This window comes from Sebastes fasciatus, chromosome 19, assembly GCF_043250625.1.
Source record: "Sebastes fasciatus isolate fSebFas1 chromosome 19, fSebFas1.pri, whole genome shotgun sequence".
Classification (NCBI taxonomy): domain Eukaryota; kingdom Metazoa; phylum Chordata; class Actinopteri; order Perciformes; family Sebastidae; genus Sebastes; species Sebastes fasciatus.
This window is the reverse complement of record NC_133813.1, coordinates 25,269,423-25,294,009: the sequence shown is the minus strand read 5'-3', so window position 1 is coordinate 25,294,009 and position 24,587 is coordinate 25,269,423. Positions and strand designations below refer to the sequence as shown.

Here is a 24,587-nt window from a genome sequence, read left to right as displayed (position 1 = left end):
TTTGAACACACTGCTACGTGTTACAGTGCAGGCTGCAATCTTAAGTCAGATGTAGAGGAAAAGCAAGTCTGTATGTGCTCACATGTAGCGAGAGAGATCAGTATGTTTGGGTCATTCCCATTAAATTGAACAGTGACGAAGATTTGCGCGAGGAGTTCCCCTGTCACCCAACTGCAATATGTAACATCGGCATGGGAGGGAGCTGGGACATTTCTCCCCCATACAGTTAATGGTCTGTCTTCATGTCTGTCTTCACATTCAAAACTGTCAGCAATCTGTGAATTCTTGCAAGTTGAATGTTCTTTAAAGTTGCAGGGAGAGGGGAAACGAACACTGAATTTGCTTGATTTTGAGTATTTAAGCTACAGCATGTAAATGGCTGTTCAACTTGGAAATCTCAACCACTACAGGTTGTCAAGTTAATGTCTTCATATTTCTTTTAACCAATTATTCTGTTTATCAGAGAAGCAGATATGTGGTAGGGGTGGCTGATATGGGCAAAAAATTATATCCTCATATCGTTTCCGGTATTTTGACAATGCAGACATTAGAGCTGCAACGATTAATCGATAAAACATAACGACTAGAAGCAGGGGAAAATAGCTATCCTGGATCTGGCTAAGGGTAACAAAATCTGCTTAACAGCCACTCCAAAGCTCCTTAATCAATATGTTATCTTGTTTGTTTAATTTGTAAAAATAACGAGTTGAGGTTTTAAATGAGGGATTATGTGCTGGACTATTTCTTGTCAGGTGAACAGCGGATATTCCAGGGAGTGACTGAAATAGTCCAGCACATAACTAGAACTGCAACGATTAATCGATTAGTTGTCAACTATTAAATGAATCGTCAACTATTTTGATAGTTGATTAATTAGTTTGAGTAATTTTTTCAAGAAAAACAAGTCAAAATTCGCTGATTCCAGATTCTTAAATGGGAATATTTTCTGGTTTCTTTCCTCCTCTTTGACAGTAAACTGAATATCTTTGAGTTGTGGACAAAATAAGACATTTGAGGACGTCGTCTTGGGCTTTGGGAAACACTGATCGACACTTTTCACCATTTTATAAACCAAACGACTCATCGATTAAATCGAGAAAATAATCAACAGAAATCGATAATGAAAATAATCGTTAGTTGCAGCCCTAGCTGAAAATATTTTCATATGCTTCGTCATGGTTTGATCAATTCTGTAAAAATATTTGACTTGTGCGCCATTCAAGATGTATTTTGCAGACTATTTAAATAATAATGTGACACATAAATCCATAGCTGTGTACGTGTACAAACATGACAAAATGAATGGCTCAGTGCAGTGATGGATAAGATACAGTACTCACTCGTTTGGCCTGGTTGGAAGAAACTGCTGCAAAGACCGCAGCTGCTGGATCTGGTACTGATGAGCTGGGAAAGAGAACAGAAGGAGGAGAGAGTGTTCAGGTATTTAATTTATGGAACAAATACAACACACACCTTCAAATTTAGTAAAATGAGGTACCCAAAACCAAAAACCTTGTCTCTGCTACCAAATATTTCCTTTGTGTAGGGCTGGACAAAAATGTAATTTTATAATATTATATATATATATAATATCTATTATAATATTGTAGGACAATTTTTATACTGATCGTTTAGTTCACAGTTCAGGTCTAAATTAAATTTCAAAACCAAATCTGTCACTATGTGGAATTTTAAATTTTACAGAGCTTGAAGATTTTGTTCTGGTAAAACTAAATATATTGAGATGGGTGTGAAGCAGTGTGAACCATTACTGTACTGTGTGAGATAAAGAGTATGTTAGTGTGGAATCGGGGAAAAGCCCCTCTTTCATAATCGTCTTACTCTCACAATGCCTTGCTTTGCTTGTTTGTTATTGTGAGCAGGCTTTATTTGGTGAAAAGCCCCGAGGAGGGATGGGCTGCCGAAATATCAAGCACAAAAGTGGAGCACAGCCCAGTGAGGCGGAAAGAGTAAGGTGCAGACTGGAAGGGGCAAAACAAGAGTGTGAACCATGGAGGGAAAAAAGAGTCAAATGAAAGATGTGAAGAGGATAATGATATGAAAAGAGACAATTAGACGGTGTGCATACAGTGCAGTGTAAGTATTGTTTTGGCTCCAATCTCCAGCATATTGTTTTTTTTAATGAAAACAACCCCCTCAGTAATCCAGTTTCAGTAACCTGTAGATTTAACTCCATCCTGATACAATATACAGTACAGTCCGTCTTTACTACTTTTATTCTTGAGCAAAATCCTCCCTGACCTTTACACTAGAAACTGACTGTCACTTACTTAACATTTCATTACATAACTCAAAAGAAATCTATATCATTTTGAAATTTTTACCTGATGTTACTGGAAACCGGTATAGGAGGCCCTTTGTCCTTGAGCTCCTGGACATTGACTACCTGAGGAACTGTCTTCAAAGTGGACTCAGTCAAGGAAGTATTGACGACAGCTGGAACACACAGAGATGAACATAAATGCACAAACAATGTTTGTGTTTAAAACAGAACATACAGACAGGTTATTTAAATGGATTTCATGTCCTGGTGATTTTAGCCTGGTTTGAATTACACTGAAACAGGTTACTAAGTGGTTCTCAGATATGATGGGACATTGTGCTGGGACACAAAGCTACCAGGTTCACATTATTTGGTCTGGAAGTCTGTGTCTCCCCCTGGTGAATTACAGTGGGCATAGCAATTCAATATTATACAAACAGCTTGTTATACACACAGTGCTGCCCATGGCAACTTAATAAGTCTTCCATTACCATTTAAAAATAAACAAAATACTTTATTATTTTCAAAAGTCATTCTTTTCCTACCCGGCTTCTGATTGGCCATATGCCTGCGTAGAGCAGCAGTGGCTGCAGCCAGCTGGGCAGGGTTTGTGGTGACAGGGATGGTCCTCTCGCTTGGTGGGGCTCCATGTTTTACTGTCTTGGTGGCAAGAGCAGTGCTGTCAGCTCCGCTGAGGTTGATCTTATTAGTTGGAACTGAAAGATCGATACAGTGAGCAGCAGTTATGAAACAAAGCATGTCTACTAATATTTAGTAGCCACACTTGTGACATTTAAAAGCTCATCTTATGGCTTTAAATGCCAAACTGGCAATGACAACTCTGTAGCAACAGTGGGTGTGATTTACTCACCGGGGCTGGCAATAGGGCTGAGTCCAAAGCCCATACCCGGTACTGAGTGAAGTTTTGTTAAAGGGGTGGACTGGATAGCCCCAAAGCCTGGCAGGATAGAGGGGGTCCTCACGACTGTGGGGTGGCGGGGGGTTGACAATGCTGGAGGAAGGACAGTGAGGGGAAGGAGTTCTGGCTGTAGTTCCTCCTCCTCCAGCTCCAAGTCAGCTGGGTGAGGCTCCAGGGACTGGGACAGGGAGGACGTAGAGCTCACATCATCCAAATCCTCGTAGTATTTAGGTGAAAGGAAGGCTGAGCGAGACAGGTTGGCTGGAAGAGAATAGATGAAGAACATCTAGATCAGCTGTTCTCAACCTCTGGGCCGAGGCCTCAGAGCGCCATCAAATGGGCCGCGGAGGTAGAGAGGTAGAGAGGTAGAGGATAGATTACATTTAAAAACATATATATTTTTTGGTAATTTACAAAGCTAGTCATATTTATATCTAAATATACTCAAGAATTCACATAAATAAAAAAAACATTGAAATGATGCTTTGATTAAATTACTGTGACCAGTTCCGTTTGAATATCACCACGCCAATCACAACACATCACAGGTAGAGACAAACGTGTTTTGCCACTGTTGGCGAGCTAACGTTCCCTCAGATGCAGTGACACAAAATGAGTAGTTTTTTTTAAACAAAAAAATGATACGGGAGACCTAGAGCTGCAAAGATTAATCGATTAGTTGTCAACTATTATATTAATCGGCAACTATTTTGATGGTTGATTAATCAGTTTGAGTAATTTTTCAAGAAAAACAAGTCAAAATTCTCTGATTCCAGATTCTTAAATGTGAATATTTTCTGGTTTCTTTCCTCCTCTATGACAGTAAACTGATTATCTTTGAGTTGTGGACAAACAAGATATTTTCTGACGTCATCTTGAGCTTTGGGAAACACAGATCGTCACTTTTCACTATTTTCTGACATCTTAACATTTTATATAGACCAAACAACTAATTGATTAATCGAGAAACTAATTGTCAGATTAATCAAAAACGAAAATAATCATTAGTTGCAGCCCTATTGACAACCTGCGCCAGTAAAAGCTGTGTGGTAAGGAATGACCCTAAATACATTAAATTTGGATTCATAATGGCAGACAGTGACACATATTTACAGCCCAGTTTATTTTTTTCTCTTTTGTCATGTTGTTTTTTTCTCATTTATTTGGGTTGAAATGGTCCTCTGACATTTTTTAACAACCAGAACTGGGCTTTAAGTTACAAAAGGTTGAGAACCCCTGAGCTAGATCACCAATAACTGTGGTATAGCTGCATTATGGTAATATTAAAACACTGTTATCAACATAAAAATGGCAACATGAATCTCACTGACATCATGGAGCTCCACAAATGCTGAATTTTGACAAGCTATTTGCAGTTCTGATAAAATTACTGTGAACTTAAAATCAAGTCTCAGATTTTAATTTTTTTTATTTTATTTTAAAGTATCCTCTTAAATGCACTGTAGAGTTTTTGGTAAAGATAAGCTACATTCGTAAACTTTAATGCAACCAAAAATTTCTCGGGCAGTAAATCAAATTTACAACAAAAATCACCGGATATTAGTGTAACCCTTGTTGAAATGATTTTGAGCAGGATATGTGTACCTGGTGCAGTTGAGCGGACAGGAGGCATCTGCCCCTTTGAGAGGAAGTTACGCAGCTGGGACTGTTTCACTGGTGATATCTTGACTGCTGGAGAAACATTAGGAGTTAGTATATGTTGAAATTAAGAAACATGATCATTCTTATATTAAAAACATAAAAAGACTGATACCTGGAGATTTGGATTTGATCTGAGGAGGGATGCTGTCCAGCCTGGCTTTCAGGAGTGCATCCCTTAAACTCTCAAGCTCGCTTTCCAAACTGTCATAAAACACAGACACAAGTTGTTTAAGTTGCAAACAACACCCTATTTGCAATGTACTAATGCACATAATTAGAAATGAATGTTAATATCCTGTCAAGGCTTGCACACTGAAAGAAATGAATGCAATCTTTATGTTATTCATGAGCTATGGTCATTATATTGTTAGCTAATATGCCATTCATCTATGAAAACAAAAACAAAAAACCTCTAAGTTGAATTTATTTTGAGGTTTTAATTATTTTAAAAAACTGTTCCAATATTCAAACTGCAGCCCATTTAAGTCAAGGTTAATTTGAAATATGAAGTCTCGGATTCCCAAACCTACTATGCAGTCTCTTCTCTCACAACAAACTCAAAATTTACAACATGTAATACTCATTTAATCCCTGAGATTTTTTAACATTCCTCCACCCCTACTCCTTGTTCTTTGCCAGCTCCTACCCAGCAGCTGTTGCTGTAGCAGCACTGCGGTTTATAGTTGGCGCAGTAGTCTTGTTGTAGAGGCGCAGTGAGGTGAGTTGCTTAATCAGCTGGTCCAATCTGTTCTTCTGCTGGTTGATAATGTACAGGTTGTTGGCCAGTGTAGTGAACAGACCCTCACGCCCCGGCACGACCATATGTCTGCGAAGGAGAGAATTATTTCATAACAAATGATACTTAACCCCAAATCTTTTCAATATAAAATACTCAAATAGCTGGTCTTTTGTGTTTACTTCTGCTTTTTCTTCTTCTCTAGGTGTTTCTCCCATTCCACATCCAACACGTCGTTAACATCTTCCACAGCGAACATCACATACTGGTACAGCCTGCGAATCTCCTGAATAAGTCAAATAAAATAGACAAAACACTATGAATATGTAGGTGATTCATTTAAGGCTTTACAAAAAGTATCCATTGATGCAAACATTTCACCTTGAGCTGTTCCTCGCTGCGGGGGTCCAGAGGTTTTTTGTACAGCAGCTGTCTGTAATTTCTGTCTCTGCTCAGCTCACTCTGGGCCTTGGCTTCTTCTGCTCCGGCAAAGCCCTCCAGCAAGGTGGTCTTCAATGTACCAATGTCCCCATGGAGAGACTGTGAATCAGAAAAAAACAAGGATAAGGTTAATTTATTGTCACTGTATAACACAGGGTCGTGCATTGAAAAGCAGTAGTAGTCCCTTTATGCTACATAAGAAAAAACAAAAAAACGTTTTGTTATGGTGGAGTGTGGAGGATGAGTTGATGAGTCTCGCAGCCTGAGGAAAGAAGCTGCTCTCTAGTCTGGTGGTACGGCAGCGGATACAGCAGGGTGAACAGGCTATGGCCGGGGTGACTACTGTATTTTAATATCCTTTGGGTTCTTCACAGGCACCTCATCTCACCAATATTATGCTCAGTAGATGGGTACCAGTGATGTTCTGGGCGGTTTAAATCACCCGCTGCAGAGCCCTCCTGTCCCGGGGCCGTGCACATCCCATGCCAGTTTGTAATGTAAAGAACTTGGCAGGGGAATTTTGCCTTCTTATGTTTCCTTAAAAAATACAGCCAAATTTGAGTTTTTTTCCACCAGGGTGGAGGTTGTGGAGGAGTTTTTTAGAGCAATTAATTAAAGACTGAAAAAGTGGACCGGAGACAAGGAATGACTTACACTGGAGGTTTATTTATGTCTTGAATTCAAGGAGAATCGAGTCAGCAAATACTTACTTAAAACTGTTAATTTGCTCCACCTCAGCTCCATTGATGTAGACAGGGGTGTGTCTTTGCCTCCTTTTTTTCTAAAATCAATGATCAGTTCCTTGGTTTTGAGGCAGCTGAGCAGCAGGTTGTTCTCTGAGCACCAGTCTGTCTCATAGTTGTAATCCAACAACTACAAAAGTATAACAATGTAGTTGTTGTAGTTTAGTGGAAGTGCTTATTTTGCTGTTTTTGTCCTCTGGAGTACTTTGTTTTTATAAAGGTCTTTTCACACAACAATATGGATATTGATTTTGCAAAATAGTGTCCTTCTATTGAGGCTTTCGAAATTAAGTTTTGAATGTCGGTTGTCTTATTTTATGATGAAAATGTGATTTTATGTTATTGTGGTTATATAAATGGAATTTATGGTGCTGTTAGATTGCTGCTAGACCGCCCAATTAATACTTAAAAATACAAAATATGGATTGAAGCCAACAAATATGGATTGAAGAAAAATATTTTATCATGAATGATGAAAACCCGGTGCAATAAGCTCAGCATTTACACTTGTTACAATAACATGCTTCATAGGAAATGCGACCACATTGTAACTTTTCACACAGACCTGCACACTTGGAATAACGAGCCTGTCTCCAGTGCGTAGAGTTGAGTGTGGGTTTATTATAATAAAAACAAGTTATACATCAATGATTGTGTGACGTGAGAAAATTAAATTTTTGGTGGAATGCACGGAATGCAAATATTCGTGTCGGCCTTGGTATGAAAGTTATTGACGTGAAAAATCGCCAATGAATATTTTGCATTTTTGTTTACTTTTGTCAGTTTCGTCCGCGGTGTGAAAATGTCTTGAGACTACAAAAAGCTTGTTTGTATATGATATATACTATAGACAAGTTATACAAGTCAATATATACTTCGAAAAATAGAATATTTAGGGCTGTCCAAATATTTGTAGTGCTCTTTTCAAAATCAAAAGTTAAAAAGGGAAAGGAGCAGAAAATAGCTGCATACTTTCAAAATGTTCTTGTTAATGCGCTTGCCCAAAGGTCCGAAAGGTCATGCATCGTCTCCCCCAGCCACAAGAGGGGAAGCTGGTACACATGCTGCTGTTTATATTTATCATACCACTGCAACCTTATAACAGTGCTCGTTATTCTAAGACCATTGCATCCTGAGTAGGAGGCAGCTGTTGGGGGTAGGATTTAGCTGGTAGGTGTGATTTAACTGACAAGGATTTGGGTTAACCCAAGTGATATCTAAACGTGTTTTTGATTTTCTAAATGTGGTCTTACCTCTGTAGTTTCCTTGATCTCCAGGGTGAAAATATGGAGGTCCTCTGACTCCTTCCTCAACTCCTTCATCTCCTCATTGGTGCCAACCTTGAAGTCAGCTCTGGCGCTTCGTGCCTTAAGGTCATCTAACTCCTTCTGGAAGTGTGCAATCTGATGACAAGTCAAAGACGCAAAGATGCTTAGTTACAAAACTATTTGAGGAATCATTTGGACACTGGGTGTACATGACATGTTATCTTAACCAGGACTGAGTTGCACCAGCTGTTTTTCACTAAGTTCTTTGTAACTACTAAAGTGGCAAGTTTACTAAATTAAAGAAATGGGTTGCACCATTAAAAGTTAATAAATGTCTTAGCTAATAATATATTAGCTAAGACATATATATTATACATCATACTCTTGCTGTATGTATGTGTAATATGTATGTTTATTACAGTATGCATAAATGTGTAAATTTAGCTGCTAAAAACAGCTGTTGCACAGTCAGTCAACTACTGTATGTAAACAGGAAGTAACTGTAGGATCACTTACTGTAACAGAACCTCCAAAAATAAAGTAGGAGGCCAAATTATATATTTAACTTTACTGGCACTCCTTTGTAAATGCAGGCGTGGCTTTGCGTGTTTCAGAGTATTTATGCATTTAAGACGGGGTGGCATAATTAATCAATTTTATGGACGTCGCAATATGGTCAATATTCAAATTGACGGAGGGGCAATATTTGTTAAAGACGAAATATGTGTCAAAATACCATTTTAAATTAAATCTTGTTTAGATGTCCTGGCCTACACATCATATTCTACAGACTTAAGAAAACATCTTTGTTAGGTACAGACACCTGCAGAAATCACACCATAGGTTTTTCAATGAAAATGAGAATAATGATGTAGAAATGATCATTCCCTCTAATAACACAAATCATATCGCAATTGCAATATCAGTCAAAATAATCGCAATTAGATATTTTTTCAAAATCTTTCAGCCCTAATTTAAGAGTGAGGGGGTCATTTAGTCTGATGCTGTTAGCAGAATGCTTTATGACTTGAGGTACAGCTAGTATCTTTGTGAAATGTAGTCTATCCAGGTTACATCATTATTAAACAGCATTTTGATCAAGTGTCAGGCCAGATACGTCGACCATATTCTATTATCTCTCTCACTCTACAATCTAAACCAGTCTTATATTAAACTAGCAAGCCAACATCAGTTATGTCAGTTAACTAACAGGATGTAGTTAGTTAACAGGATGTAGTTAACTAACAGGATGTAGTTAACTAACAGGATGTAGTTAGTTAACAGTATGTAGTTAACTAACAGGATGTAGTTAGTTAACAGTATGTAGTTAACTAACAGGATGTAGTTAGTTAACAGGATGTAGTTAGTTAACAGGATGTAGTTAGTTAACAGGATGTAGTTAGTTAACAGGATGTAGTTAGTTAACAGTATGTAGTTAGTTAACAGTATGTAGTTAGTTAACAGTATGTAGTTAGTTAACAGGATGTAGTTAGTTAACAGGATGTAGTTAGTTAACAGGATGTAGTTAACTAACAGGATGTAGTTAGTTAACAGTATGTAGTTAACTAACAGGATGTAGTTAGTTAACAGTATGTAGTTAACTAACAGGATGTAGTTAGTTAACAGTATGTAGTTAACTAACAGGATGTAGTTAGTTAACAGGATGTAGTTAGTTAACAGGATGTAGTTAGTTAACAGGATGTAGTTAGTTAACAGGATGTAGTTAGTTAACAGGATGTAGTTAGTTAACAGTATGTAGTTAGTTAACAGTATGTAGTTAGTTAACAGGATGTAGTTAGTTAACAGGATGTAGTTAGTTAACAGTATGTAGTTAGTTAACAGGATGTAGTTAGTTAACAGTATGTAGTTAACTAACAGGATGTAGTTAGTTAACAGGATGTAGTTAACTAACAGGATGTAGTTAGTTAACAGGATGTAGTTAGTTAACAGGATGTAGTTAGTTAACAGGATGTAGTTAACTAACAGGATGTAGTTAACTAACAGGATGTAGTTAGTTAACAGGATGTAGTTAGTTAACAGGATGTAGTTAACTAACAGGATGTAGTTAGTTAACAGGATGTAGTTAGTTAACAGTATGTAGTTAACTAACAGGATGTAGTTAGTTAACAGGATGTAGTTAGTTAACAGTATGTAGTTAACTAACAGGATGTAGTTAGTTAACAGTATGTAGTTAACTAACAGGATGTAGTTAGTTAACAGGATGTAGTTAGTTAACAGGATGTAGTTAGTTAACAGTATGTAGTTAACTAACAGGATGTAGTTAGTTAACAGGATGTAGTTAGTTAACAGGATGTAGTTAGTTAACAGTATGTAGTTAACTAACAGGATGTAGTTAGTTAACAGTATGTAGTTAACTAACAGGATGTAGTTAGTTAACAGGATGTAGTTAGTTAACAGGATGTAGTTAGTTAACAGTATGTAGTTAACTAACAGGATGTAGTTAACTAACAGGATGTAGTTAGTTAACAGGATGTAGTTAGTTAACAGGATGTAGTTAGTTAACAGTATGTAGTTAACTAACAGGATGTAGTTAACTAACAGGATGTAGTTTGCTGGCATTATGCTACTATTTTCCTCCCATATGGTTTGGGCCATGAGGCTCTCACTTTTTCCTTTTTACAAGTTGACCAGTGAGAAGTGGTGCATGGTACTCTAGTATGTACTGGATGATGTGTCTCACCTCCTCCAATATACCGGCCATAATGGGATCAGAGTCTCTCTTTTGCTGGAGCTGCTTCTCCAAGGCCTTCACACTAACAGCTGCCTGTATCAAGAAGTAACAAAATACATCAAAACCTGCAGTTAAGTCAGTAGGAAACACACACACAAACAAACACAAACTACCAATGTAAGTTTGAGCAAAAAAGAAGAGCAAAGATTTCTGTAATCTCATTCACTTTTCTTCTGCCACTGACAGTTAGTTTCAGTTGAACATGCAGTTGCTAGTAGCAACTGCTACCAGCAGAGTTCCACAGCAGTTGCAAGATAAAGGCACTGGCTGCGTCCAAAATCACATTCTATGCACTACAGTACATACCCAATAAGTGTACGATAGTTCAGCATACTTGCAACATGCGTGTGCTTAGCGGCAGCGCTGCTAGCCATTGGTGGTTTGAGGCTAATGTGTTGCTAAAATAACAGTCTAAGATACTGTTGAGATAACTGTTGATATTACGTACTTTACTTTTACTCTAGTGTACTTAATGTTTCTAGATTCATTACTGTGGTGTATTTCCTATAGCGACCGTATGTTGTTCTTTCACTGGTGATACACTGTTTCTTAATGCAGTGAGGTACATTTGTTGCTAATTCAACAGTTCTCGTTACTGTACTGATACAACTGGTCTAACTCTTATCCAATAACAATTGAACAATTGCTTCCTTTTAAAACTTAAAGGACGACTGCTGTCTTCAACCTTCACTCTCCATATCAAATATTTTACTGTGAAGCAGTAACGTGAAAAAGGTTAAGATGATGAAAATAGAGAGTAGAGGAATAATACCTATACTATCTTACTGAATATTTCTATGTTCTTTTTAAAAACTGGTGGAAGTTGAGTGTAGTAATGGAGGCTCTGTGCCTTCAGTGTGTCCCTATGGTAGATACGTTTTATCTTTTGATATATCTTTTGAGCAAAATATCAACAATTATTAAAAGTTAATATATGAACAGAAAAACATCCTTCATAATAAAACAGACAGGACCTGTGGAGTTTGGACACGGCCCTGGGCAGCAGGAGCAGGTTTCTGGACGACTGTGGGTGGGGTGCTGGTTTGAACTGGACGCACCGGGGCTGAGACACAAGCAACAATATTAGAATCACAACCCAAGACATGTACACTTAAGATTTAAAGAATTCTTTGATTAAAAAAATCAAATAAGAATGATACACAAAGTATGTAAGTGAAGGAACTGAGGCAGGCTTACCCAATACAGCTGGTGGCTTAGTGGCTGAGATTGGAGGGGCGGTCATGATACTGGAATTGGAGGCAACTGTTTTGGGCAATGAGGAATTAAAGGAGAAAGACTGTGGGGATGGTGCTGGGGTCTCCAGTGCTGAAAACCTTGGGAAAGAGCAGACAGATGTTCTAAGTCTTTGTATGTCTGTATACAAACCTCAATGTCTCTTTTGGAATACCATAATAAATGTCAAAAATAATGATTTACCTCTCATTAAGATTAAGTTTCACTGTTGGTGGGGAGGCGGCAGCAATACTCTGGGGTGTTGGAGCTGGAACTGGAGCTGCCATTGCTGGTGCTTTGATGGAAGGGGTGAAGGAAAACGCTGAGGTCGCTGAGGGAGTGTCAGAGGGAGGTTTGGAGGCAAAGGAGAAGCCTGAGGATCCTGAGCCAAAAGGTGTGGTTGCCCCCAAGGAGAAGGCTGGAGCAGCAGAAGGGGCGCATGTAGTCGGGACCGAGAAGACAAAGCCCGATGATGATGCCGACGACACTGGAACTGTGGGAACCATGCTGAATGGGGCAGCGGAGGAAGATGCAGCAGGAGCTGGAGGAGTGGAAGCAGCTGCTAAAGTAAGACCGAGGTTTGGGAATGTTGCTGGGGCAGATGGGAAGGAGGCAGCCATTTTGGGAGGTTGGGCTGCCAAAGAACCTGCGAACAGAAAATAAATTTGCTCATTCGATCTCATCACATGTTGGCCGTGTTGTGACTAAAAGCAAAGGTTGCCAGCTCTAGAGGCAACTGGATTAACCTCAGAGAGAAGAACAAGTCCACATTTTTCATGGTTCTTTCCGTCAGCTTTTGTAAATAAGTTGTTTTGGGTCGAGGAGTTTGGCTGGGTCAAAATGCTGTCTTCCTAGCTTCATAGAAAAGTAAGCATTTTACAGTCTAGTCAAAGATCCCTGTGTGACCAAAACAACTGGTGTCATTCAATAAATGTTAGTGAATATAAAGTGACAGAAAACAAGAAATTATTAGATTAAAAAAACCTTCATAACATTCCAGCAACAGAAAAAAATACATAAAACGATTGTCAGCATTTATAAATAACATTTTGCTTTCAAAAATGTGTGATAAATGACAATACTGCAATTAACACAAATGTTTTCTACTTCCTTTCTGCTCTCATCACCACTACACTCAAACACAACTCAGAACTTTCTAGGCCCTCCAAAGATCCTTTGTGACCTCGAAACTTAGGAACAATAATATGTAGCACTGACAGATAGCGTTTAAAATGAGTAACAGCAGTCCAAATTCAAAACACTGGAGCCGTGACCCGTCTGCTCCTCTGGTGTGACTGAAGGCAGTGAGGGTTACCTTCTAGACACGAACGCGTTAGCCTCTGGCTAGCAGTAGTTGAAATCACTTCACCGGCTGTGTGACTCAAATACTGGCTGCCTTGATAACCCAGCTGCACGCCAGACCACAGAGAGATGTGATGAAGCTTTTCAGGTCGGGTAGAATCATGTTATATCAATGATGTTATGATATCTCTGTTGATCCAGTTTGTTTGCTTGCTTGCCTCTGTGGCTACAGAAGGCTGTGTTTGCGTGCCAATTTCTTTCATATGTGGCAACGGGGTGTCGAAATGGGCAGAGGACGGGATCACAGCGATCCAAAACAAAAAACTGATATTCTGGACCGGGATGGAAATTCCAAAGGAGAACACACTGGCTGTAGCATTGTTGTCAGAGAAGCCAGTATTTCAATTTAGCATGTTTCCTTAACCTCCGATGACAAAGCATGGTCATTTTATGATTTATTACATTAAATATATTATACATATATTGGTCCTTTAAATTGTTGATTTGTAATTAAAGCTGGAGTGCAGAAATTTTGTCTCCCCCCTCTGGCTGTGAGAGTAATTGCCATAAGAGAGACCTAGAAATGGAGGATAGAAATAGGCATTAACGTAACAGAATATTGATTCATATTTATTCAGCGCTGCCTAGTTTGACCTTTTGGTCAGAGTTCGGGAGTGATTGACAGCCGGCTCCCATAGCAGATGGACAGCAGACCTCAGATCAGCTCTTGCTGCTTGTTTTCCCTCCGGTCTGTGAAATCTTGCAGATGCCATTAGGAGCACCGGAGGACACCGGAGGACACAGAGGCACTTGATTTTTTTCAGGTTACCTGTGTCATGTACTACTGTCAAGATATAGCGACCTTTTTATAAAAATAACTTTTTAAAATCATATTTGCTCCAATCTCGCCTACTTCAGCTTTAAAAATGCCCATTTAAGAACTAACGGGTCACATGTCAGATGATATGTCCCTGTATGTCAACAGCCTATGATGGCATCACACCAGGAAATGGAAAATCTTGGAAACACTTTGGTAACACTGACTGCATTACACGATTATCACTTGAGGGAATGTATCATAGAAATGTGTGATTATGAATAATTGTGCAGCCCTCTCAACAACATTTTAGTTCACTGGCTCTCTTACCTGGCTTGGGCAGTCTCTCCCCGTCCAAGGCGAGGACGGCGGGGGCTGAGACCAGTTGCTTAACCCCAGGATTGAGGTTGAGCAGAGCGAACGGGCAGAGTAATCCCTCCGTGGATAGCATCAGCAGAATGGGCGCTGGGGGCAAGGTCTTCTCATCACCTTTGAGAGGGTGGAAAGATGGGAACACAGACATTTAGACAGGGAAAATACTGTAATCTACATGATGTGCAGTAAAAGACTCAAACATATAACATATAATTTCACAAAACATACCAAACACACATTTTGTAAAACCTTCCACAGAATAGAGAGCCAGGAAGAATCTGTAGCTCTCTTGGAGTTTTGTATAGTCTATTAACTGAGAGACACATGCATGTGCAATCTACATTGCACAGTAGCAGACTTTTGTGAAAAGATATTTAGCGTTCTTCACAGCTTTGTGCTTCCAACTCACACCACTGCACGAGGGAAATGATTAACAGTAAGTGTTTTATGCTCACTATGCTTGCTATGTTCAAAATGCTGTTGAAAGTGTTGACAGCGTTTGAGCACAAAGGCTGTATGTTAGTGCTGTACTGATCTCAGTGACCTTGGCTCACTCTGCCCCCCAGTGGTTGAAATAAGTACCCAGCGTTCAGTTCAAAAAGGACACACTGTAGTCGTGTACAGAGACAACTGTCTTAAGATGCCTCATTTGGTAAAATAGTCATTCCTTTCTCTTGCCAAACCCCCGAACTCTTCACACCCACTTCCCTGCACTCTCCAAAATCATGCTGTGGGCTGCAGACACAAATGGCAAAACCAACATTTAAAATTATGAAACCGAGTATTCACACCCCAAATTAAAGATGCATTAGTCAGAGTTGATACGAGTCATTTTCAGATACGTCAAAAAAACACAGTGAACACTTTGTCCTCTTTGTTCTCTCTACAGCCGCCTCATGTCTCAAACTATTCCTCAAGTATAACTTCCACTGTCATCAGCCGATGACAGCAGTAGCTGCTCTTACTAAGTACATTTCAGTGTTTGATTAATTACCACTTACTCACCTCTCTGACTATTAGTCTACATTATTCATCTACTGTATATTCATTCCACGCACTGCACGTATGCTCCACGCAATATGAAAGGACATTATGTCTATAAAGCTATATCTTCTACAGACACCCACACACAAAAATACACTTACATATTCAATATACAAATAAATATTCAAGCAAACACAGAAAACAAATATTATGTTACAAGAAATAAAGTGATTCCAAGTTCTCCACAAAATAAGCACACAATGCAGAGAGCAAAAATAAAAATACAGCACCCTAATGTTTAGTTTTATCTCAGTTCTGGAACTACAGTTGAAAGATAACGAGAGGTAAAACGGGTGAAAGAGTGAACAGAAGGGAGAGGCACACGGTAAACCTCATCAGCATTCTGCAACAGGATTGTCTGGGCTTTGTTGTTTGTTGTGGTCCTCTAGCTTGTCTGAGCCATTTTAATGAGTGCATTTTTTTCTGCACAGATAACTCCTGTTACTCTCCCCTCGCCTTCCCTATCTAATGCCTCACTTCGGATAAAGGTTTTGATCAGACTACAATCATGTCAAAATGTTGCTCCGATTGCGCGTTTTTTTCTTGCTTGGGGAGGGAGTTCTTGGAGTGAGCGGGGAGAGATGTGACTAGACAGCAACAGCAGCTCTACGTGAATGTCTGGCAGACTGGGCCATTTAAGATAAAACAGTGTACAGAGACGGCAGCTTATCACTATTCTTTACACACGCCGCAATAGAGCACTGCAGTGGATGCCGTATGCACAAAGAAACCTGACTGATTCAGCTTCATTTCATCATTATGGGAGTGTTGAACTGAAAATGTTTTGGAGCTTAAACAAAGACAATGGAATGCAGTTCAAGAGAAAACACCGACTATTAGGAAATTAAAGTTAACTTTGATATGACAGAAATCCCCTCGATTCCTAAATATGCCTACAAACAACTTAATACCACAGAAATCAGTAGTTTGTAGGAATCTGAGACAAACGGGTAAAGCTGCAGTGCTTTGAAGTTAAAAAAAAAAACAGTAAAAACATATATCTTACCGGCTACAGCATGAAATACTCTAAGCACGCATGTTCATTAAAACAGGCTTATCGGGGTGGGCGGTATCGCTGGTGGCAGATGGTGTACAAATCTGCCTAAACTGGTTTAATTCTCTCCGCACCGTTCATACTGTCATTTAACTACTTCTGAAAAAAAAAAAAAATTGTGCATACCGTGAGCTTCACCGCAGACGTGCAATACCATTTATAAAAATAAAAATTGTGAAAATAAAAGTGATATACAAAAACAAATAAATGGCAATTGCAAGTGGGAGAATCTAATTAACATATTTTGACTACAAAAGTGGGAGATGTTGTGATTTCAAATATTGGGATATAGTACATTTTTCTGAAAATTAAATTCAGAAATTGGTCACAAATAAAATCACCAGACAGTAGTGCCCGTTGTGGCTTAAGGCCCTGACAAACCGGGCCGATGGTCCGAAATTGGATGTTGGCCGACCGAAGCGTCTGTCGGCTTGGTTTTTGCAGTGTGTCTCGAACCGTCGGATCTAGTCTGCCCGTGTTGAAGGCTTTTTGGGCGATTCAGCATGTTGAATCAGCGGTGGGGCTTGGCTGTTCAGCTTAAGCGAATCAGTGCACGAGAAAAAGAAACGGAAGTGAGGAAAGCAAGCTAACCAGTAACGTCAAGCGGGCATACAGAGAAGGCTCTTTTCATTTTTTATCTTAACAAACAGATATTTTCACAACGACACGGCCATCTGGAATGAAGCCAAGAGGTGAGTGAGAGTGGTGTGAAAATGGTCAGCAAATTACGCTTTATTTCATGTACGTATCATAAAAACGGCTTGTATATCGGATTCGGCAGTCCAAGGCCTTCCGGTTTCCTTTTTTGAATGCTGGTTTCATCTCACGCAGAACGTACGTGGTAGTCTTTGCGGTGTGTTCGAGTGCAACTTTTTGGCCAAGACACAGGCGACGTGAGGCGCCGCAACAGTCGGCCTTCATTGTCACTCATACTTTGATGTCGGTTTGGTGTGTCTGGGCCTTTATAACATGAACTAAATACATGCCAAATCAAGGTTCACCTCACTGATGCATAAATCCTGTAAATCAAACATCACCATAAACCAGTCCTGCTCATTCATTTGAAACACTGTCCTACCGGAGTAGAAATTGTACAGCAAAAAGTCTACCTCACATAAAACAATAAAAGTCAACTGCACCAGAGTAACTATACACTGAGGTTAGCATTGAGCCAACTTCTCTTTTTACTGGAGTTCTGGAAGAACTTACCGCAACAAGACTAATTAAAATAATTGTGATAAACGGCATTTACCCGTCGATAAAATTCTTCTGGAACTGGTAAAATCCCATAAAAATGCCCAAGATTCTTTAACAAGAAAGTATAGCCTGACTTCTTTCTTTTTTTTAAAGTCTCCAAAATTAGTGTTAATTGGCCAACTGACAACAATCTTAGAGTGCCGGCTTTGCTGAAGAGAAATGAACAACAAACACTGGGGTAAGTGTAATCGTATGGTGTAGATGTGCAAATCTGGTCTGACAGGTGGAGAGAGGAAGTACACAGGAAGCCAAATTCACTTACTGATGTGGATCTCCTGCTGGCTGGTGTAGTCTATGGCTAAGCCCAGGGGCATAGTGTCTTCATTTGTCTCCGTCACTGGGAGCTCAGCCCTACTCGCATCTTCCAGGATCCAAAGCTCCCAGTTCTAAGCGGACAACAATCAGTCATGGTCATCACAATATGTACAATAATATCAATGTTTTTTTTTTATGTTAAACAAGACTGAGAATCAGAACTTCATGTAGTCAGTTGTAGCTTTGATCAAATCAAGTCTAATTCAACACTAACGACCCAAGATAACATGATTTGTTTTGCAGTGGAAACCCAATACAGTAATTGAAAAACTGTCTTTAAGAGGGCCAGTTCAGTATTTGGCATTGGGCTTGTTGCCTGTAGATGAGAGAAGCTCTGTTAGCATAAATGATTTAAAAAGGAAAGTGTTTTGAGAGAGAAGAACTTCGCAGAACAGTTATGTAACTCTCCTTGATGCTTTGGAGCATCTCATAATGTTTTTCTTTCCAAACTATACTCATAGTTTACTTCTTGCCTTGAATTCAAATGGAAATCCATCACAATGAGAGACACCTTTCATATCGGTCTATATTCAAAACAGTAAACTCATGATTTCTATAACACCTTCAGCTTTTCACTTAATTAGGTACCTTGTCCTCTTGTCTGGCGGCTATGACGCTGACTTCAATGGAAGCCGCCGATGCCGCAAACACAAGGTCCCTGGATGAAATAAACAACGAGGCAAAGCAAAACATCACACCAATTTAACAAGACAATGAAGTAAAGAAAAGGGAAGAGTATGGAATAATAAACAACGTAGTTATCGTGCTTTTGGGTGCCTCCTATACCATTCATGCCTGTAAATCGTGATCACTCTTACCAGTCCTCTACGTGGCTAAGAAAGTAGTGGTGTTGTCGCTCCGTGCAGCTGCCGTACACCGTGTCACTAAAGTTCAGATACTTTGTCTCCACCTTCTCTTCTTTCTTCTACAAAAAAACATACAAAAAAAAATCAACACATTAGCTTAAGGTACATTTACAAGATGGAAGCTTATTTTAGCTGCTTAATAATTTATAATTTCACCAAAGAATGCTGTGACACAGTTGATATGAACAAGGAGATGTGTGATCTGTTGTGACCTCAGGAGCTTTATGAAGCCAACAACAAAAGCCTTAAACTGTATGGCTTGGTGGTAAAATAATAATACATAAGGAAGCGCATGGGAGCTGCAGTAGAAGCCTCTATGTAACTACAGAGCCACGACATCAAAATATGGTCACACCACAAAGCATGTGGCCTTCAAAGCTACAATATCTAATCTGGCAGAGCATCTAATGATGCATTAGTGTCTTCACCTTGTTGTTGTGGCCATTTGAAGAAAATATCTTCAACCAAACGCGTAAACATTCATGTGAATTTCAAAAGAAATACATGGTCAAATGGATCGACTGAGGAGGTGAGTAAGACAGCATTTAAGACTGGAACAATAATCCAAATGTGGTTAGGTGAATGCAGAGGACTAATGGATGTAGGGCGTACTCACAGGGAGGGAGATTAACACTAGCTCAGGAGGGGTCTCAAGGGATCCATCTGCAGCAGCGTACACCACTGCAAACACAAAGGTTCTCAGCCACAGCACATCCAGAACTGTGAGAGACAACGGGAAAGAGACGCATTAGCCGCAGATGGGATTTAAACACAGTAATGAAAAGAAATTAGAATATGTAATACACCGGTGACAGATAAAGTCTGTCTTATATGTCCTTAATAATCCAGCTGAGTATGTGGGCGTACAACACAAATCCCATTTCATTTCTATCGGTACGGGATTCGCCTTACCTTTGACGGGTTCGTCAGAGGTGTAGAAGTGTGGACATTGGATAACTTTCTTTTCTTCTAACGCCTTTACAACAGAGGAGAAAATCAGTTATTCATCTTGTCAGTCATTGGATGCTGCAATTCTGAGGGAGCGATACGTGTTTTATTTTCAATTACGATGAATTATGTTCACTTACTGGTGTATACTGACTGACTGTGGAATTCATTTTTCCTGCAGCGACTTGTTTTCCTTTTGGACTCCAGCAAACTGTGTGAAACAAAGTACATTAGCTAAAATTGAGCCATAATAGAGATACGGGGGACACGTAAACTCTATTATGCGCAAAGTCTCACTCACTGCATGTGATGCCACATAAAGCAGGCAGCTCAGCCTGCACTCTGACACCGTCAGCAACATCCAAAATCATCATACGGCCGTCAGACAGACAGGCGGCCAACATGGATGCCTGGACAGGATTCCACTTCAGGTCTTGCACTGAAGTGCGAGGTGGTACTGCTGGCAGCAATGATGCAAAAGGTAGCTTCTGTTGTCTTGCCTGGAAAAAGAAAAAGTTCAATTACTGCATATCTGGGCAAGAAAAGTAATGACATTTAAACTGAAATTTGTGAATCTGGAAATCTATTTAATTCCCATGAAATTATTTCATCATGTTCTGCCTTCTAATAATTTAACTATTTGTTGCATGCAGACTATGCAATCTGCAGTAGGGGTTTACAAACTGTGTACTTAAAGAAGGTCAATTTAAAAAAGGTTGAAGAATTATTTGAAGACTTTGTGAATTTAATTACAAATGACGATTCAATTCAAAATAACTGCTGCATGTCAGGGTTTTCTTCATAATTAAGGGCATCTGTGAGTCTGCTGCTGCTGCTCATAGTGGATGGCTCTGAATAACAATGTCAGCTTAAAAAAGCTTAAAATGTGCAAAACATTTCTATTAGAACATATCAGTAATTTCCCTGTAGACTTTGTTCATTTCAGTAAGTCATCTGCATTGAAATTATTTACTGGAGGACAGTGGTGATCCCGAAACCTGCAGTAAAACACAACTAGCAAATCTTCAACTGTCTCTAGCGTTTGTTATGTAAACATCCATCCATCCATCCGTTTTCTTCCACTTATTCAGGCCCGGGTCTCGGGGGCAGCAGGCTAAGCAGGGAATTCCAGACGTCCCTCTCCCCAGCAACGTTTCCAGCTCTTCCTGGGGGACCCCGAGGCGTTCCCATGCCAGACGAGATATGTAATCTCTCCAGCGTGTTCTGGGTCTACCCCGGGGCCCGGATAACCTCCAAAGGGAGGTGTCCAGGAGGCATCCTGATCAGATGCCCGAACCACCTCAGCTGACCCATTTCAACGCGAAGGAGCAGCGGCTCTACTCCGAGCTCCCTTTGGATGTCTGAGCTCCTCAACCTATTTCTAAGGCTGAGCCCAGCCACCCTACGGAGGAAGCTCATTTCGGCCGCTTGTATCCGCGATCTCATTCTTTTGGTCATTACCCAAAGCTCATGACCATAGGTGAGGGTTAGAACGTAGATGGACTGGTAAATCGAGAGCTCTGCCTTGCGGCTCAGCTCCCTTTTCACCACGATGGTCCGTTACGGCGTCCGCAGTTAGCACCGAACCACCGGTCCATCTCCCGCTCCATTTTTCCCTCACTCGAGAACGAGACCCCGAGATACTTTAACTCCCTCGCTTGGGGCAAAGACTCACTCCCCAACCGGAGGGTGCAATCCACCGGTTACCGGCAGAGAACCATGGCCTTAGACTTGGAGGTACTGACTCTCATCCCGACCGCAAACCGCCCTAGTGCACGCTGCAGGTCACAGTTCGATGAAGCTAACAGAACCACATCATCTGCAAAGAGCAGAGATGCAATTTTGAGGTCCCCAAACTGGACACTCTCCTCCCCCCGGCTGCGCCTTGAGATCCTGTCCATGAAAATCACAAACAGGATCGGCAACAAGGGACAACCCTAGCGGAGGCCAACACCCACTGGAAACGTGTTTGATTTTGTGCCGAGTATACCGACACAACTCTCACTTTGGTTATGCAAGGACCAGATGGCTCGTGAAAGCAACCCCGGTACCCCATATTCCCGCAGTACCCCCGACAGGACTCCCCGGGGAACACGGTCGTAAGCCTTCTCCAAGTCCACAAACACATGTAGACTGGATGGGCCAACTCCCATGCCCCCTCCAACAGCCCCGCGAGGGTAAAGAGCCTCCAATAAGCATGATACATTTCTAACACACTGGCACATTAATTACACCGACTGAAGTAGTCACCTTGTTCATGAAGGTGCGGACATCATAGAAAGTGAGGGACAAACCCGCCTCCTCAGACATGCCACATACTGACAGAGTAAGTTCATCACAACTGAGAGCCAAGTGGTGCAGAGACAGTTCCCCAGTCACCTCCGCCAATGGACCTATCCCGTCGACTAGAACAAAGAGGAAAATTTGAGTGAATTGTGAGTTAAGATAAAAATGGATTGTTAGTAGTAGCAGTAGATCACATGACAATGTAGTGCAAAACTGACCGACTGAACTCATATTCATACCTATTTCGTTGGCGTTGCCGTCAAAACTATCAACAGACAGAATGTCTTGAGTTAGGTAAACTTTGAATGTTCTGTCGAGCCCGACAAAAGTTAAACCAAATTTATTTGAGATGGTGAGCAGATTAGTTCTTTCTTTTGACAGATCTTCAGCAGGGTCAAAGACTCTCGCTTTCTTCATCTGACGAAACTGAAAATCCTGAAAAAGAAAAACAAACAAGCATTGTTTGTTACTTTAGGGCAGGAGTCAGCAACCTTTACTATCATAAGAGCCATTTTAGGCAAAATAATTTTAAAAAAATCTGTCTGGAGCCGCAAAACATTTGAGCATTGTGATAAAGGTAACACAGTTTATAGTCTAAGTATATAGTATATAAGTCTAATGCAGTGGGGGCCAAAGGGCAAATGTCCTATGGAGTATTAGGGCCACATTGAGGGGGAAAAAACATCTGAGATTTCCAGAATAAAGTCATAATATTACGAGAAAAAAATCATATTACGAGAAAAAAGTCGTAATATTAAGAGAATAAAGTCATAACTTTACAAGAAAAAAAGTCTTAAATTACAAGAATAAAGTCATAGCTTTACGAGAAAATAAATCTTAATATTACGAGAAAAAAGTCATAACTTTACTAGAAAAAAAGAAAATAAAACGTAAAATTACTACTTTATAATATTGACTTTATTCTCATAATATTTTGACTTTATTCTCGAAATCTCATTTATTTATTTTCTCCTCGATGTGGCCCTAATACTCCGTCGTACCGTCGTACCACAGCCCTACAACAATGATAAATACAAATGAAAATGTAAACAAAAAACAGTTATTCATTTCCATTTGTATAAATCCACAGGGAGCCACTGGAGAGGAGCTACAGAGCCGCAGGTTGCTGACCCCTGGTCTAGGGTGAGCAGTTCTGGGTGGTAAACGTGTGGTATCCAGTTCAATAACTGCAAAAACCTCTTTCTACGAAGAAAAACAATAAGATATAAACAAACAATATGTAAACATGCTGAACATCATGGAGTCTGCGCCAACAATGTGACAGTAACATTTCTTTAACTGAGAGAAACATGAAGCAGCATACTTGCCTTTTAAACAAGTGTATGGCTACTTTCAACTTGACTAACTTTATGTGAAGTGGAAATGAAAGTTAAAGTCTCGGTTGATCGCCAGCCGCCTCTCGTTAACTAATAATGCCAAGCTTGGTGAAGTTATAGCAAAATGTATAGAAGGTGACAAGTATTTAATGGCTTTATTTCACATAAAGGAGGTTGTAAATTCACCAAACGTAACCTCAAATAACACTCAACTCCAAATAAGCAGATCGTTGTGTAGCTAATGTGCTATTAGCTGTCGTGCTAGCAGAAGTAGCTACAAACTGAGCAGATCAAAGCTGCTGTAAGGTTAATAGCTTGTTTCTTGTATCTGTCTAAGTGATCAACGTGGCTCTGTAAAGGCTTATCTAAAGAGAAGAACCTAAACCCAACCAGCTACGCTAACCAGAAGCACTGCAGATGAACGCACACTGTGTTAGCAAACATTAGCTTAGCCTCACATGCTAACGTGTCAACACAACTTCAACCAGCTTACCTTCATCTCCCTCTCGGGAGGAGAGTCTGTGTCCTCGCTCATTGTGAAGGACTGAGGCTGTTGCTTCTCCAGACGACCTGTTTTATTAGTTTATTCCGCCTCTGTCTGTAACTGAGACTAATGTCTGGTGAGCCACATCAGTCTGTCAGGACAGCTAAACAGCTAAACGTACGCCGCGCGGTTTTCCTATGGAAGAACGTCATAGCCACGTAGGATGACAAATCGATACCAGAGCACTCTACAGCCATGCCTGAGACCTCCTTTGCAAAATGGGGACAATAAACATATATATATATATATATTTATATATATGTGGCATATTGGAATAAACTAGGATTACGTTTAAAGAAAAACGCAAAAAATACACATTTACGAAGCAATACTATTTACCAATTCCCCAAAATAACCTGATATTTTCAGGTGGAATTTCATTTCATTCTCACTGTGCAATATCA

At 40.0% G+C, this 24,587-nt stretch overlaps 1 protein-coding gene across 6 annotated transcripts in view; it reads right to left on the bottom strand.

Annotated features, from left to right (window-relative positions):
• The window catches only part of nup214 (nucleoporin 214), a 39,526-nt gene extending 15,203 nt beyond the window's left edge, over positions 1–24,323 (bottom strand). For 4 of the 6 annotated variants that reach the window (XM_074618509.1, XM_074618510.1, XM_074618512.1 and 1 more), the window contains exons 1-25: positions 24,133–24,323; positions 22,542–22,737; positions 22,267–22,421; positions 20,318–20,516; positions 20,157–20,227; positions 19,981–20,044; positions 19,685–19,788; positions 19,021–19,127; positions 18,791–18,860; positions 18,150–18,273; positions 14,488–14,646; positions 12,243–12,684; positions 12,003–12,139; positions 11,780–11,868; positions 10,755–10,838; positions 8,039–8,188; positions 5,983–6,141; positions 5,784–5,887; positions 5,512–5,691; positions 4,978–5,066; positions 4,809–4,895; positions 3,156–3,464; positions 2,830–3,000; positions 2,346–2,457; positions 1,341–1,404 (exon numbers count right to left, since the gene is read on the bottom strand). In XM_074618509.1, the coding sequence (XP_074474610.1) occupies positions 1,341–1,404; positions 2,346–2,457; positions 2,830–3,000; positions 3,156–3,464; positions 4,809–4,895; positions 4,978–5,066; positions 5,512–5,691; positions 5,784–5,887; positions 5,983–6,141; positions 8,039–8,188; positions 10,755–10,838; positions 11,780–11,868; positions 12,003–12,139; positions 12,243–12,684; positions 14,488–14,646; positions 18,150–18,273; positions 18,791–18,860; positions 19,021–19,127; positions 19,685–19,788; positions 19,981–20,044; positions 20,157–20,227; positions 20,318–20,516; positions 22,267–22,421; positions 22,542–22,737; positions 24,133–24,174 (3,468 nt within the window). In that variant the 5' untranslated portion in view covers positions 24,175–24,323. The remainder of the gene's footprint in view (positions 1–1,340; positions 1,405–2,345; positions 2,458–2,829; positions 3,001–3,155; positions 3,465–4,808; positions 4,896–4,977; positions 5,067–5,511; positions 5,692–5,783; positions 5,888–5,982; positions 6,142–8,038; positions 8,189–10,754; positions 10,839–11,779; positions 11,869–12,002; positions 12,140–12,242; positions 12,685–14,487; positions 14,647–18,149; positions 18,274–18,790; positions 18,861–19,020; positions 19,128–19,684; positions 19,789–19,980; positions 20,045–20,156; positions 20,228–20,317; positions 20,517–22,266; positions 22,422–22,541; positions 22,738–24,132) is intronic. The other 2 variants (XM_074618511.1, XM_074618514.1) reach the window with 1 other exon arrangement.
• Positions 24,324–24,587: the final 264 nt, after the last annotated feature.